At 39.8% G+C, this 17521-nt stretch overlaps 2 protein-coding genes across 5 annotated transcripts in view; one reads left to right on the forward strand and one right to left on the reverse strand.

Annotated features, from left to right (window-relative positions):
- Positions 1 to 9608, forward strand: part of LOC132825486 (uncharacterized) — a 40562-nt gene extending 30954 nt beyond the window's left edge. For all 4 annotated transcript variants that reach the window (XM_060840807.1, XM_060840806.1, XM_060840809.1 and 1 more), the window contains one exon: positions 7002 to 9608. In XM_060840807.1, coding sequence (XP_060696790.1) covers positions 7116 to 8159 — 1044 coding nt within the window. In that variant the 5' untranslated portion in view covers positions 7002 to 7115 and the 3' untranslated portion in view covers positions 8160 to 9608. The remainder of the gene's footprint in view (positions 1 to 7001) is intronic.
- Positions 1 to 17521, reverse strand: part of LOC132825488 (uncharacterized protein C7orf50 homolog) — a 408037-nt gene that overhangs the window by 231899 nt on the left and 158617 nt on the right. The window lies entirely within an intron of this gene.

The following is a 17521-nucleotide window of genomic DNA, read 5'->3' on the forward strand; positions in this document are numbered from 1 at the left end:
ATCCACCTGAAAATGATATAATTCAATCTAAATGAAAACAGAAAATCTATGTACTTTCTATGTTAAATTATCACTAATTCTATCTTCAATTTAATGCAGAAAAATGATGTGAACTGAGTTTGATGGGTCATACATTGTTTCAAATTCAGCTTAAATAAAAGTTGCTTTTAAGTATGCAATCAGATAATGCAACAGCAAGACAACAGTCTTTTTCCCTTAAATCCTGAATGTTAAGAAAAAACAAGGTTGATAGAGAAGGAAATGAAAGAGAATTGCAATTAAATCAGGTGCAGAGAGAGACAAAACAAAATACAGATTGGGAAAGAACAAAAAAGAGAAAGAAAAAGTAATTAAAAATTAAATATTAACATTTTTAAAATTCCCATGAACAATGTATTACCTGAAGGAATTAAGCTTCATGGTTTTACTGGACAAGACCGATACCACGAGTGTTTTGTAATTGGTTACAGCAGCAGTTAGTCATTGGCCACATGTGAGGCCACAAACTTTATTTAACAACATGACACAAGTTTATCACACAAATTACTAAAAAACTATAAATGACAATTTAGGAAGATCTTAACTTGAACAGCAAATATACGATATAGATACTCAAATCCCACAGAAGTGTTCCAACTGACTGAGCTGTTTCACGGACTCTTCCCAGTTCTTTACTTTGCATTGCTGAGACAGTTTATAGTTTCTTTCCAAGTCTGCTACCTGAACTTTATCAATTCTGATGGCCTATAACACTTTTCAGTTTGTATAGCTGGAATATCTCTATATTCATTTACGACCTGGATACTTCATAGGCTAAACTCATTTTTGCATGGTGTCTGCTTCCCCTGAACTAAAACCTTTAAGCTTCTGCTCTGAAATGAAACGTGTGGCCCCAAGTTCAAAGTAACTTCTTTGCTTTTGCACTCTATGTCCTTGTTAATAAAGCCTAAAATATTGTATGCTTTATTAACCACCCTCGCCATCTCCCCTGCCACCATTGATGACACACGCATTTTTACACCTATTGGACTTTATTACTACACCCTTTTTAAAAATTGTGTCCTTTCTCCACATTCTTTAAAACAATATGAAAAATCTCATGCTTCTGCACACAACACTTCATCTGCCACTTGTCTGCCATTCTACCAACTTGTTTATGTCCTTCTGAAGGTGTCTACTATTCTCCTCAATTTACAATATTTCCAAACTTCACCTATCCACAAATGGGACTCCAATGCAAATAACAAATACAGTAGAGTTCAAGCCTAATTTTCTGCATTGAGTTTAATTAGCAATTAATCTGCATAGGCAACATATGGATGAAATAAGGTGGATGAGGACAAGCTGTTGTTTTGGTGAAACTAACAATAGAGTAGTGTGTAAACATGTCGCAACTTGCAACTGATAGGAAAATCTCTTCCTTCTGACAAGCTGTTGAATATTTTACTTATTAGTTATGTCGAGTGCTGTAGAATATTCCATTATTTTGGAAGCAAAATCTATACCGTTGTACTTCAGGTTCACTGGTCAGTGTACCTGGTTGTACTTTACTGTAATACATTTTGAAAACAAACACATTGCTGCCACCTTGTGGGCAAACCATTCAAATGTATTCATCAACACACATTGAGGTCATTCAGGCCATCATTGCGTCTGCTCTCTCATCCACCAGAGCTAGATGTCTGTCAGGTCCTGCTTGGCTCACAATGCAGCTGAGATCTGTCATGCACAAAGACAGCTTCCTTTACTCCAATGTCCTCATCGTCCTTTTTGGAAGACTGCTCCCATTCAGTCAGGTCCATAATTAAAAGGAGTAGCCTTTATCTCCTAGTAACCAGCCTTGAAAGGCCTCTGGATTTCGAAACACACTAAGTACCCCAACAGTACTCCTAGATGTGGGACTTGTGGCACTGACAGGGTATAAGTCACACCGCTACATAATGTGGTAACAGTGGTCAAAAATCATGTAGGCATTAATTGATTGGAAGCATTTCCTATTGATGGATACTGCAGCATGTAATGCAGCTCTCTCAATCCCACGTACAGTTCATGGCATCTTTCACACGGGGGACACCAGTTATGTTTCCAAATTCTGCTGTTCAAGTTGTAGCACCGTCCTTGTTATCAGAAACAAAATGAACTGCAATTACCTTGCTTCGATGGCATCAGACACTGTCCTGATGCATTTGTCAGTGCATGAGCGAGGCAACCTCACATCACTTCTTGAAAACAGCAAATCTCACAGAAGTTGTCACCTTCACAGCCACTGAGAGGGAATGGCTTCCTACTCCTGCAACCTTGAAGTCCTACTCTAGTATCTGACATATGTCCTGTGACACTGTGATGGACCTATGGAGTCTGTGCTACCTCTGCACTTTGCTCACGACAAGGAAGTGCAGTAAAAGTCTCTAGTTCTCCTGCGGACCCCATGCATTCATTGTGACACTGTGGTTGCCTGCCACAGCAGGATATTCCTAGGCACCATGGCAGTTTACTATATTCCTGAGTATAGTACACCTCCATACAGTGAGATATGCAGCATCCCATTAACTTGGGTCCTTCATTCATTCAGCTTCAAACTCAACATGTGCACTGTCTTAGTGAAGGAACCACACTGTTTGAGTGACTAACATGTTACATTAAGAAAGGAATGCCTGCTGAGCTCAGACCCCTTTCCCATCCTGGACTGGCATTAGCCACGAACCTTACCACTGCATTCACTAGAGTGTTTCATAATATTCGCAGGACAGATGATAAAGTGATCATTTCCCACAGCTCCCTTCTAAGTTTCACATGTTATGAGTCACTTTTGGTCAGCATTCCCCTCTTTAAAAGTCATTGTTGCCAACACTTGCATAATTGAGATGCCAATATTCAATTTGCAAGCATCAATGCTATGGTTTTAACCATCATTTAAAACCTAAATACATGCATTTCATATGTATTGCAAATGTACAATAAAAGTGTTACAAACTAAAGGTAGCTACAGTTTGCAAGGATATGCTTTATGTTTTTGTCCAGCAAAATGTATCCTGCACTTGTTGCCATTAAACCCCAGGCATTGCCCCAGCCATTTTGAATTGCAGTTACTGTCTCATGTCGCTCACCATCGACACTGGGTTCTGCTTGGTCAACAGGCACCCCTCCTAGAGTCTCCACGTCCCCTTATTCATTACATAAATGAAAAGATGTCGATGCAGAAATAAGGTCTGCCACACCATTCAATGAGATCAACTTCACTTTCCTATCTTTTTCCCTTAGCTCTTAATTACTTTACTGGTTAAAAATCTATCTCATCCTTGGATATGTTTAATGATCCAGCCTCAACATCTCTCTGCAGACCAAATCTTTTCACTCACTGATGTGGTCGAAATAATGCATTGTTTTACCATGACCTCCTTATTTTTATACTCCATCCCCTTGGAAATAAAGGCCAGCTTATAATTTCCCTTCCCTAGTATCTTCTGAACTTGTAGGATAGCTTTTTGTAATTTATGTACACCCCCCTCCCAATAAATTCTTCTGAGTTGGAGATTTCTGTAGTCTTTCCCCATTTCTGTAATATTCAGCTGCTCTATTCTTCCTCCCAAAGTGCAAAACGTCAGGGTTTTCCAATGTTATATTCCACCAATCACATTTTTCCCTACACACTTGACTATATCCCTCTGCAGACGCACTGTGTCATCTTCACTACTTGCCATCCCACCATTTTTGAGTCACCCACAAGGTTGGCTATAGTACATTTATTTACCTCATCCAAATCATTAATATATAATATAAATAATTGTGGTCCCAGAATTATTCCCTGTGACACTCCACTAATTACAGATGCCATCCTTCCTTACTCCAACTCTTTCTTCCATTAATGAGCCAATCCTTTATTCATGTTCATATATTACCCCCAGCATCATGGACTCTCATCTTATTCATTAATACCTCTGGAAATCCAAATTTATACTACCTCCGCCTTATCTATCTTGCTTGTTAGTTCCTCAAAGAAATCTAAAAAATTTGTCATCCATGATTTTCACTTCATGAAGCCACTTTAATGCTGATTTAATATGTTATGCTTTTTTAAATGCTCTGCTGTTATACCATTTATAACAGTCCAATGTTTTTCCAATATCAGACATTAAATATCTTAGCCCATAGTAACCTGTCTTTTGTCTCCTTCACGGCTTAAAGAAAGGGGTTACTTTTAGCAATTTTCCAACATTCTGGCAATTTTTCAGATTCTAACGTTTCTTGCATAATACTACCAGTGCATCCAGTTCTTTAGCTAGTTCTTTTAATATTCTCCAATACACTCCATCCAATCCTTTTTTCACCATTAGTTTCCTGACTATTCTTTCTCTAATGATACTTAATGCAGTTATTTCCTTGCCTCATTTTGTCCTCTTGATTATTTAGCATTTGTGGATTGTTATTAGCGTCTTTAATATAAAAACTGATGCAAAGTATTTATTCAACCCCACTGCCTTTTCACCTTCCCCCATTATTATTTCTCCAGCCTTGTGCTCGAAGGTCCCTCATATTCATGATGTGGAGGTGTCGGCGTTGGACTGGGTGGACAAAGTTAAAAATCACACAACACCAGGTTATAGTCTAACAGATTTATTTGGAAATACAAACTTTCGGAATGTTGCTCCCTCACCAGATACCTGACGAAGGAGCAGTGCTCCGAAAGGTTGTACTTCCAAATAAACCTGTTGGACTATAACCTGGTGTTGTGTGAGTTTTTAACTTTGTCCACCCAGTCCAACGCTGACACCTCCACATCATATATTCATGATGGCCTCTCTCTTTTATATATATATATAACATATTTTGATATTACTTGAAATTTACTCCCAAAGTTTACCTACTTTTTAAATTTCTCTCTTGATCACCTTTTGTTGTTTTAAAAAAAAACTTTCCCAATCCTCTGGCTTACCACTAATCTTTGCCACAATTTACGTTCCTATTATTGGAGGCACGCCACATTGAACTTAGTCTCTAGCTGTTCTCCTTGCTCTGAGTCTCACTAGTACACCTTATTAATGTCCACCATGGTCATCTATGCTCCTACTAAGATGTTGATACTAAGATGTTGTCACTGTCAATGACATCCTCTCCTATAGCCTATTATGTCCTCCAATGCTAGTCTGCATATCCCTCTTATACCTCAACTTTCCTTCATCAGCCTTGCCCCACATCAACACATGCTTTCCCACAGCCTTGACTGCCTTTATGCTTGACAATAATGAGAGGTCCTTCTTCCAACTTCCTCAACAATCAATGCACAGACTCTCCAGCATGCCATTCATTTCAAAGTTCTCGCCAACTTTGACAAATAGCCCCTAAACTTGACTAACCTGACCCCTGACCACTATCTTTGCAGCTCCCAGACTGACACGATTCCCTCGCCTGCTGGTGATAGCCCTACAGGCTTCATTTTTGCCCACTCCCTGGACTATATCCCCTGACTGTGTCTGGCCTGAACAGATGATTGAAGGCCAAGTTCTCAGCACCTAGTTTGCTCACTTCAGGAGATAGGATAGGAAGCTGAACATGAAAAAAGCAAAATGTGAAGTTAATAAGGTCACTTACAAGCAATAATCCACCCTTAACAGGCAAGTTGCTGTTGCCTGGAGAGAAATCTAACTTCAATATTCAGATTTTTACCTAAACGATGCAGATGGCTCCTCCAAATGTTGTGATAGGCTTCACTAGACTTCTTGTGCGATTCTGCCACATTTCTTGCCATAGTCCACATTTTTGAGCCCCTAAAAGACTCTGTCCAAAATTTTATCAACATGTCTTCCACATGTACCACACTGATTCAACGTGAGACAAAGGAACCAGCATGCATTTATATAGTGTTTTTTATGACATTTGGATGTTCTAAAGGCTTTAACAACCATTGAAATAATCATGATTGAAATATAGGAAACACAGCAGCAAACGTGAAGACTGAGGTACTGCTATTGAGATAAAATACCCCAAGTAATCTGTGCTACTTGTGTTGATAAAGAGATAAATGTTGGTCAAGACACTAGAAATCTTTAGCTTTTCATAAAATGCCATGTTAACATTTATATGGCAATGTACCATATCAGTCATCTAAAACTCAAGCTTCTGATGACTATCAGAGAATTGGTCATGTTTTCTGGGATTGGAGGTTGCAGGCAAGTTATAGTTTAACATCTCATTGGAAAGGTGGCATTTTCCATGGTGCAATACTCCATCAGTACTTTAGTGTCATCTTAGTTCATGTGCTCAAATATCCTATATGGAGTTTGAATAATGATCTTCTAACACTGAAGTCAGCCTGATATCAGTGAGTGAAGTGATGCCTAACTCAATGCTTACTTCAGTTTGTGAAGATGCTGCCCTTTAACAAGGTTATATCATACTTGGTTTTTGTCAAGAGGGGTCGTAATGGCAGAGGTGCCAATAATGTCTTGGAAGAGAGTTTACTTTAAACAATGGCAGGGGAGTGACCAGTTCTCCCATTTCAGGTTTTTTTTCCTAGTTTTGTTTTTAAGCAGGCAGTCAGCAAAACTGCTGGTAGCAGAGAAGCAGTTACAGTGAAAAGAGATTCCATGCTTCAAAAGAGGTCTTTCCTAAACTTTCTCCTCCCTGTAAGAACCTGTGTTTGAATTTACCTTTTGCCAAGGGGTGCGCTCATGGGATTTTGCGGGGATTGGAACAGCTCCGTCGTTAAGTTGTGATAGAATCGGTTGGGTTATCAAATAAGTTATTCTAAATTCTGTTTTCGTTTATTTATATTTCATCTGTAGTGTTTAAATAAATCCTGTTTTGTTTAAAATTGAGTGGTTTGACCAGCTGTATCACTCCTGAAATATCCAATTTACATCTGCCTAAAAAAAAATTAGGGTCTAAGCTACCTTCTTCAGACATTTTGAGGGGGTCTGGCCCAGTCTATAACACTGTTACAATTTCACAAAAAATGTTTAGATAGGCAGAAATTAACTAACCATCTTCTTTGTTCTTCACAGGTTAAAACCTACTGTCACTTTCCTCAACTCAATTTGCTGAATTGAATGCCAGAGATTACAATTCAGGTTACAAATTGGCTGCCTTTTGCAAAACACTGACTTACGCACGAAGAGATGGCTTCACAAATAATGATCCAAAATGCAACCAATCTCTCAGATTACTCTAACTCAGACGATGGCAATTCCAAAATCTTTACTTTAGGATTTGACAATCTCACAATCATCAAGTTTTTGGAAGCACAAAACTTAGTTTCAAGATGCGTTTACATCTACAGTGTGTTTGGACTTATGGGACTCATAATGGGCATCGTCATCCTTATCAGAAACATGCGAAACTACAAGCAGAAAGTGAATTTTGAGAGATTTGATATCATTCTACTCTCCCTGACAGTGGCAGATCTCTCACTCATTCTTTTCTCACTCACTGATGTAGTCAGACCAGAAGAGGTAAATACCACTGCACTTGGCTGTGCTGTCCTCTCATTCTTCTTCAATATCTTCTACTTCCACACAGGATACACTCACATCGTGATTTTCTTCTTGGTATATGACCATCTGGAAATGGTGAGGAGAGCTTTGAAAAAAACTTACATCTCTATCTTGGCTGTAATGGGCATTAGCATCACCTTCTCCATCCTGATCACATCGTTAACTGGGGCCGGGCATCACCCAAACATGTCAGTGAACTGCCACGTGGACCCACTCGAAGCCCCTGCTGAGTATAGCATTGTCAAGTTTGTCTTTGGATTTTTAATACCTACACTTACCATTCTGGGCTTACTCCTGCATTTCCTGATCAATTCAAAATGCTTGCAGAAAGCACAGGACAACCAAGACCAGAGTGAGTGCTTCCATCCTCGACGAGTGTTTCTGCTACTGGTCATGGTGACTTTTGTTTGCCGCCTGATTTATAATGTTTTGCTTCTACACCAATTTCAAGAGGAGGCATGGCACCCTATTAGTCATCTCAAATTCAAGCCTCTGGTGACTATCAGAGAATTGGTCATGTTTTCTGGGAGCTGCCTGTGCCTGATGTTCATTGCAATTTTTCATGAGCTGCGTCACCAAGCCATGATCAATGCTTACCGAAACCATAATGTCATGAGTCCCGAAATTGAGATCACTGGAAACCACGACGAGTCTGCATCGCTCAACTGAAGTACCTGCCACTCAATAAGGATTGAGTTCTGCAACAATGAACTCAAACAATGCAGTGACAAATTCTGCTACTTAAATTTTGTCCCAATAAAAAATGTTTTTGAAGCAGGGTTTCATCTATTTTGACTTGCTTGAACATCCCCAAATTCTTTTGAAGACTTGCGCTACAATAACCTACTCCTGGTCTCAACCCTCCACAATGCCATTTTGGATGCAACTACATTCTGGAAGGAATTAAGTCGAAGACAATACCCTCAGGGCACCTTTACCACATTGACAAGTGTTTCACCATTGAAAAGATGAAGTAAGGAAAATCTAAATGTGGAAAATCAGCAGAACAGGCAACTCCTGAACATACTTTTTTATAATGAGGTCATCTAGGACTTTAGCTAAGAAAAGTGGCAGAACAATAGTGTTGATCTATTATAAATCACACGATGAACACAAATGTTCTCTGGTTTAGAACAAAAGACGTTATTGTTTTGATTTTTTTTAAATATTAGAAAGGTATAGGTCTTGTAAAATGTAAGATGCTTAAACAGCTTGATCAGGTCAAACTGCAGAAGATAGTCTTCGAGTTACAAAGTTAGGAGATTCACAGAATACAACTCCTAAAATCATAGAATTTAGTCCTTTCACCCCTTATTTTTCAAGGAGGCCACAGATTAGAAAACTTGCAGAACATGTTAGCTACAAAGCATGTGAAGCCGGACAAAATGTCTACACTCGATTGTAGCCAGCAGTAAATCTACAGAACAAGCCATGCAAATGACACCAACTGTCATTTTAGTTGATAGCATTACATTAAATGCCAACATTAATGAACTGTTAAATAACACTGGCTAAGCACAAACTGTGCCAAAATTATACATTTTACACTTACTCAAGAAATAGAGTGCTCTAATAATGGCAATGGATTAGAAACATAGGCTTGAGTGGTAGATTTTACTAAAACCTGGCTTCTCACCAGGTCTCCCTGATGAGAAAAAGCTAATTGTTGAATGACTGCAGTTAGCTCCTCCCCTAGCATCAAATCTTGTGAAATCTTTTCGTTCTCCATCGTGAAAACCTTTTGCTTTAAAGGTTGGGTTGTGCTCAGTTGTTCAGACCACAGCTGACCAACCAACAATGTGTGCTGTGGAGGCCCAAAAGTCTGATTACTGAACAGCACTGAATAGAAAGTGTGAACTATTGACTGAATGGGATGAACAAATGACTTTGTTAAACTTGTGAATATTTACCAAAATGGAAAGGATACAAGAAATCAGTGATGACTGCATTGCAATCAAGTAACCGTCATATTGTGAAGTGATTGCAAAGCCCATTTAATTTTGACGATGAAAGCAAAAATGGCATCACTTCCTGCAAGACTGTGAATACATATTTACGAGTCAGACATACAATCAACATAAAAATCACATGCCTTAAAAAAAAATAAAAATTATTATACCAGCTTCAGAAAAAAATGCAACATTCTTTCTTGAACATCTTGGTTCTGATCTTAAAATATTTTGACTTTTGTATTTTATATTTTAACTGATTGAGTATTCTTTAGCACAAAGACAATGAAAAATATTCAGTCCTATACTGAAGGGGGAAACAGTGTTTAAGTAAGTAAGTAAAAAATTAAGTTAATCTTTGGAAATATGTCAGCCAAGCCTAAAATTCAATTGCTTAAAGCTTCAATCCACACAGATTTGGAGAACTTACTTAAAATGGCATCAAATCTTATGCAGACCATTAAATCAAATGTACATAGGTAGACTTGTAGGAAGAGGCAAAAGAAGGGCAATGGTTCATTTGCTTTGCCCTTTAAAATCCTGATAATTGTCTACTGATAGTAGCAGGAGAAAGTGAGGACTGTAGATGCTGGAGATCAGAGCTGAAAATGTGTTGCTGGAAAAGCGCAGCAGGTCAGGCAGTGTCCAAGGAGCAGGAGAATCGACGTTTCGGGCATGAGCCCTTCTTCAGGAATGAGGAAAGTGTGCCAAGCAGGCTAAGATAAAAGGTAGGGAGGAGAGACTTGGGTGAGGGGCGTTGGAAATGCGATATGTGGAAGGAGGTTAAGGTGAGGGTGATAGGCCGGAGTGGGGTGCGGGCAGAGAGGTCAGGAAGAAGATTGCAGGTTAGGAAGGTGGTGCTGAACCCTCGAACTTTTTATCTTAGCCTGCTTGGCACACTTTCCTCATTCCTGAAGAAGGGCTCATGCCCAAAACGTCGATTCTCCTGCTCCTTGGATGCTGCCTGACCTGCTGCGCTTTTCCAGCAACACGTTTTCAGTATTGATAGTAGCAATCAATCTCCACCTTGTATGACAGTTAGAACAGGCTTGGATCTGACATGAGGAAACTCCCATGTCATAGAGTCATAGAGATGTAAAGCATGGAAACAGACTCTTCGGTCCAACCCGTCCATGCCAACCAGATATCCCAACCCAATCTAGTCCCACCTGCCAGCACATGGCCCATATCCCTCCACACTCTTCCTATTCATATACCCATCCAAATGCCTTTTAAATATTGCAATTGTACCAGCCTCCACCACTTCCTCTGGCAGCTCATTCCATACACGTACCACCTTCTGTTTGAAAAAGTTGCCCCTTAGGTCTCTTTTATACCTTTCCCCTCTCACCCTAAACTATGCCCTCTAGTTCTAGACTGCCCAACCCCAGGGGAAAGACTTTGTCTATTTATCCTATCCATGCCCCTCATAATTTTGTATACCTCTAAAGTCACCCCTCAGCCTCCAATGCTCCAAAAAAGACAGCCCCAGTCTGTTCAGCCTCTCCCTATATCTCAAATCCTCCAACCGTGGCAACATCCTTATAAATCTTTTCTGAACCCTTTCAAGTTTCACAACATCTTTCCGAGAGGAAGGAGACCAGAATTGCACACAATATTCCAACAGTGGCCTAACCAAAGTCCTATACAGCCATGACATGACCTCCCAATTCCTGTACTCAATACTCTGACCAATAAAAGAAAGCATACCAATCACTTTCTTCACTATCCTATCTATCTGCGACTCCACTTTAAAGGAACTATGAACCTGCACCCTAAGGTCTCTTTGTTCAGCATTCCCTAGAACCTTACCATTAAGTGTATACGGCCTGCTAAGATTTGCTTTCCCAAAATGCAGCACTTCACATTTATCTGAATTAAACTTAATTTGCCACTTCTCTGCCCATTGGCCCATCTGGTCAAGATCCTGTTGTAATCTAAGGTAACCCTCTTCGTTGTCCACTACACCTCCAATTTTGGTGTCATCTGCAAACTTACTAACTGTACCTGTTATGCTCACATCCAAATCATTTATGTAAATGACAAAAAGTAGAGGGCCCAGCACCGATCCTTGTGGCACTCCACTGGTCACAGGCCTCCAGTCTGAAAAACAACCCTCCACCACCACCCTCTGTCTTCTACCTTTGAACCAGTTCTGTATCCAAATGGCTAGTTCTTCCTGTATTCCGTGAGATCTAACCTTGCCAATCAGTCTCCCATGGGGAATCGTGTCGAACAGCTTACTCAAGTCCATATAGATCACATCTACCATTCTGCCCTCATCAATCCTCTTTGTTACTTCGTCAAAAAACTCAATCAAGTTTGTGAGATATGATTTCCCACGCACAAAGCCATGTTGACTATCCCTAATCAGTCCTTGCCTTTCCAAATACAATAGATTACTTACAGTTTGGAAACAGGCTCTTCGGTCCAACAAGTCCACACCAACCCGCCGAAGCGCAACCCAACCAGACCCATTCATTTACATTTATCCCTTCACCTAACACTCTGGGCAATTTAGCATGGCCAATTCACCTAACCCGCACATTTTTGGACTGTGGGAGGAAACCCACGCAGACACAGGGAGAATGTGCAAACTCCACACAGAGTCTCACCTGAGATGGGAATTGAACCCGGGTTTCTAGCGCTGTGCGGCAGCAGTGCTAACCACTGTGCCACTGTGTACATCCTGTCCCTTAGGATTTCTGCCAACAACTTGCCTACCACTGACATCAGGCTCACTGGTCTATAGTTCCCTGGTTTATCCTTACCACTCTTCTTAAACAGTGACACCACGGTAGCCAACTTCCAGTCTTCCAGCACCTCACCTGTGACTATCGATGATACAAATATCTCAGCGAGAGGCCCAGCAATCACTTCTCTAGCTTCCCACAGAGTTCTAGGGTACACCTGATCAGGTCCTGGGGATTTATCCACCTTTATACATTTCAAGACATCCAGCACTTCCTCCTCTGTAAAATGGACATTTGCAAGGTGTCACCATCTATTTCCTACATTCTATATCTGATGCAAAATACTCATTTAGTATCTCCCCATTTTCTGCAGCTCCACATAAAGGCTGCTTTGCTGATCTGTAAAAACCCTTTGGATTCTCCTTAATTCTATTTGCCAAAGCTATGTCATGACCCCTTTTTGCCCTCCTGATTTCCCTCTTAAGTATACTCCTACTGTCTTTACACCAGCTCCTCAATCATGCATTCATCTGCTCTATCCTCCTATTCCTGCCGTCATTCGCTTGTAGCACCGGGAGTAATCCAGATATTACTACTCTCGAGGACCTCCTTTTTAAATTCCTGCTTAACTCTCTGTCATCTCCTTTCAGAATCTCAACCTTTTCCCTTCAACTGTTGTTGGTTCCAATGTAGGCAATGACCTCTTGCTGGCCCCTCTCCCTCATGGGAACGTTCTGCATCCTCTCTGAGACATCCTTGATCCTGTCACCAGGGAAGCAGCATACCATTCTGATTTTTCGCCGCTGGCCACAGAAACATCTGGCCGTACCTTAGACTAGAGAATCCCCTAACACAATTGATTTCTTGGAACCTGACGTACCCCTTGTTGCATCAGAGCCAGTCCCAATACCAGAAACTTGGCTGTTTGTGCTATGTTCCCCTGAGAATCCACCACCCCCTACATTTTCCAAAACAGTTTACCTGTTTGAAATGGATATAGCCACAAAAGACTCCTGCAATAGCTGCCTACCTCTCTTACCGTTCTTGGAGTTAACCCATCTATGTGACTGTTTCTGACACTTTCCCCTCTTCCTACATCTGCCATCCATCATATATTGTTGCTGTTGCAAATTCCTCATTGTTTCTAACTGTCTCTCCAACTGATCCATTCATAAGATAAGATTCACAACTAACAGCATTTATGGCAGATATAATCCACAGTAACCCTTAAACTCTCTTTAAACTCCCACATCTGACAAAAAGCACAAATCACTCTACTAAAGGCCATTTTTCCTCCTTCAAAATCTACAGAGCCAGAAAATAACACCATCTTATTCCTCTACAAAACACTGCCCCAGGTTAAATTAATAGTTATGGCTTATATTTTAAATTTAATCAAGAGACAGATCTCCAAAAACATATAATCAAGAAAGAACCCACTCTACTCACTACTGCAAACTTTCTGTAGGCCACACCTAAAACAAAATACACTTATCTTATTCTGTGCTGTGAACTTCACCCAACAGTTCCTTCTAGGTCAGCTGTGAATTTCACTGTTCGTTAATTTTCCCAGAAGCACTCTGATGTCCAGCGATTTGTGAATTCAAACAGCAAAGGCAGTGTCAGTTTCTTTCTCTCCCTCTCTCTCCTGCACTGACCTCACGATGTGCTTCCTTTGTCCGTTCTTCTTCCTTTTAAAACTGCTGTTGTTTTGACTTTTTTCTCCCAAAGTTCCATAACAATGCAACAGCATATAATAGTGATTGCTACTCCTGGAATTTGAGGAAATCATCTCCAGCACCTAAAATACCTCAAAAAAGGAGCAGCTGTTACAGCCAGAAATTTTTCCCGTTCTCCAGCTTGGATTACCCAGAATGTGTTGGAGCTCTGAGAACCATTGGTTCAAAGTCATCTGTTCCTCCCACGTACACTGCACTCACTACACTTCACATCTCAAAATTACTCATCTACTGTATCTCAAAATACTACCAGTAAACATGATGTTACAATATTGGACAGCTTATATTTTCGCCATATTTTAAATGAGAGCAGGAAATTAAAAGATATCTAACTGCAGTCTATTGCTCACATTTGCCACATAAGAGCTCGGTGGAAGGTCCAGGAAGCTTATTTTATTTGCATTAGTTATTATAGAATTACTAGATAAAGGATTTGCAATGTTATACTGTAGTTTACTTTTGTGCATAAGTGATTACTGGTTGTGCTACTTTTGACAGATTAGAGGCACTTACCTCCTGCTTCCTTTCCCACTTTAAATTAAAACAAAACCTACATACTGAACAACAAAGACCAACAATGTTTATTCCCACTGTTTATATCCTTCTCCAAATGTAGTTTTCCATTACCTAATGACTACACTAACAACATTGCTTTTTTTCTCTTAACAAACTAATTTAATCAAGATAAAGCAAAAGTCGTGACTGTGCAGAAGTCCTTATGTTGACTAAAACAAAAAAGGTCCTTTTCTTAAAAATAAAGCTTTCATCAGCACTGGGAGGGTTCAAGGATGGAGGCAATTTAACCACAGTTACAGAATAAAAGGGTGCAATTATATGCTAGGAGTAGTTGAGCAGTTACAATTGGGGAACTTCAGTTACCAAAAGATTCAGATCCTAGTATTGTTAGGGGCAATGAGTGTGGAGTGTATTAAAAAGAGTTTCCTGCATCATTGTGTGTTTAGTCCAACAAGGGCCTGGTGCTTAGAAATGAGATGGGCCAAATGGAACATTTAGTGAGGCAATAATCATAAGGTTCCGGTTGGTGTTAGAGAGTGCCATGCAACAATCCAAAGCAAGAAAAATCAATTTGCAGAGAGCTGACTTTAGTGGGGCAAGAACAGAGCTGAGTAGGATTGGTTAGAATAAGAGATTCGTTAGAAGATCAATAACGGAACAACAGGCCACCTTCAAGGCGCAGATGGTTTGGGTGCAAAGTATATTCCCCTTAATTGGAAAGATAGGATAAACAAATCCAGGGTTCTCTGAATGACCAAGGAGGTAGAAATTAACATTAGAAAGGTCAATTTTATGACAAGCATAAGGATGAAAATACAATTCGAATCAAAGGGATTTCAACAGGGTGAAGGAGGAGGTGAAAAAGCAATAGAAAAAGCAAAGAGGAATAATGAAAATAAACTAAAAGTTAGCCAAGGGAAATCCCAAAATTTTCTTTCGGTATATAAAAAGTAATAGAGAAGTTAAAGGAGTAATACAGTCGGACACCAAAAAGAGGATTCACAGACAGAGGCAGGGTGTTAAATGAATAATTTGCATCTGTCTTCATAATGGAGGATGCTGCCCACCCCCTTGTTGGCAGAGGAAGAAATTCTATCAATAGAAGGGATCAAAATTCAAAAGGAAGAAATCTTGATTAGACTGTTGGTACTTAAACTTAAAGGCACCAGGAATACATAAAATGCATCCAAAGATTTTAAAGGAAGTGCAGGTAGAAATTGTGGAGGGACTGGTCATAATATCTTTTTTCTCTGGACTCCAGGGAGGTGCCAGAACATTACTGCCCTGTTTAAAAAAGAATGTAAAGCTAATTCTAGTATTACAGACTAGTTAATTTAACTTTGTAGTGGGGAAACATTTGGATACAATTGTGGGTTAGAATCAGTAGTCACATGGAAAAAGTGGGTTGATTAGGAAGAGTCAGCATAGGTTTCTAAAGGGAAAATCATCTTTAACTAACTTACTGGAGTTTTTTTTTAAAATGATAGCACAAAGCTTTCCAGAGGTCAGTACTGGGACCCTTACTTTTCATGATATATATTAACGAGCTCAATCTAGATGTGCAGGGAGCAACTTACAAGTTTGCAGATGACCTAAAAGTTGGAAGAATTGTAAACTGTGCAGAGGATCGTGTAGAACTCCAAAAGCTGGTGAAGTGAGCGGATGGGTGGCAGATGAGATTCAATACAGAGAAGTGTGAGATGTTGCATTTTGGTTGGCACAAAAAATCAATATAAAATAAAGGGTGCAATTCTAAAGCGAGTGAGGGAGCAGAGGGACTTTGGTGAATATGTGCACAGATTATTGAAGAACAGGTAGGGAATGTAGCAAATAAAGTATACAATGTTCTACGCTCTATTAATACGGGTATAGTTTACAAGAGCAAGGAGATGGCATTGAACAAAGACACTATTTAGACCTTGCTAGGGTATTGTGTAAAGTTGTGGGAGCCACATTATTGGAATTATGGAAAAACATTGGACAGAGTGTAAAAGGATGGTTCCAGGTGTAAAAAATCTCAGCTATGAGGAAAGATTGAAGAAGTTTTCCCTGGAGAGAAGAAGCTGAGAGGAGATCCGATTGGAGGTTTTTTGAATCATGAGTGGGTTGGATAGAGTAGGTAACATGAAGTTGTTTCCATTTGTCAGAAAAACAAGAATATGAGGGAATGGTTTTTAAAGTGATATACAAATTAAGGATGACATGAGAAAATAACATTTTCACACAGCAAGTTGTTAGGGCATGGAATGGACTGCCTGGAAATGTGGTGGATGCAGGTTCAGTTGAGGCATACAAGAATGCTTTGGGTGTTTTTTTGGATAGCAATGGTATGCAGGAATGTGGGAAAAGGTAGGAGTCTGGCCCAAAATAATTAAACCGGTACAGACACAATGTGCCGAATGACCTCCTTCAGAACCATAACAATTCTGTGATTCATTCCTGCAATGGTTTGACAACAAGGGAAGTATAAGCATTGAATCCTTGTTACAGAAGTATTGGTATATTATTTTTTGCTACACTAAATGTGGTTGCAAGTAGCTGCATAGGCCATTTAACTACTGATTATAAAGCATTAAGTGGGTGTCAGGAGCAAGCTTAGACTCATAATACTGACCGATAATGATTGTGAAGTCAGTATCAAGGTGGAAGGAGGAGGATAGACTACGAAGAGTAGAAAATTAGTCATTAGCATTCTTACCCCCTTTGACTTAAATTGAAATTTTCAAATCTGCTCCATCTACCTCAAGAAGCTTTGCTACGCTGACCAATTACCATCCATGTCCATCTCAATATCTATTAACTCTTTGCGAAGTCCAAGTCCATCCAAAACAAAATATTGCTTCCTAATCTGATGAGTGTTCTACTAGAGTGCTCTCATTTGTTATGACTAGATACAAAAAAATCTGTTCGACACTTGATTACTTGTTACCAATGGCAAAACCTGCTGCCACTACTTTTTTAATCTTGCTCTGATTTATGATTGACTGAGTGCTGCTTTAACTTTACCCACTTTATCCTCTTCACCTGAAAATTAGCCTTCTGGCATAAAGTATGCTTTCTCTTCCTTATGTTCCACCAATGCTGAAAATTCAGATTCATGACTCCAGCTTGCCCACAAAACCACAGAACTCCCG

The sequence above is a fragment of the Hemiscyllium ocellatum genome, chromosome 20 (genome assembly GCF_020745735.1).
Source record: "Hemiscyllium ocellatum isolate sHemOce1 chromosome 20, sHemOce1.pat.X.cur, whole genome shotgun sequence".
NCBI lineage: Eukaryota > Metazoa > Chordata > Chondrichthyes > Orectolobiformes > Hemiscylliidae > Hemiscyllium > Hemiscyllium ocellatum.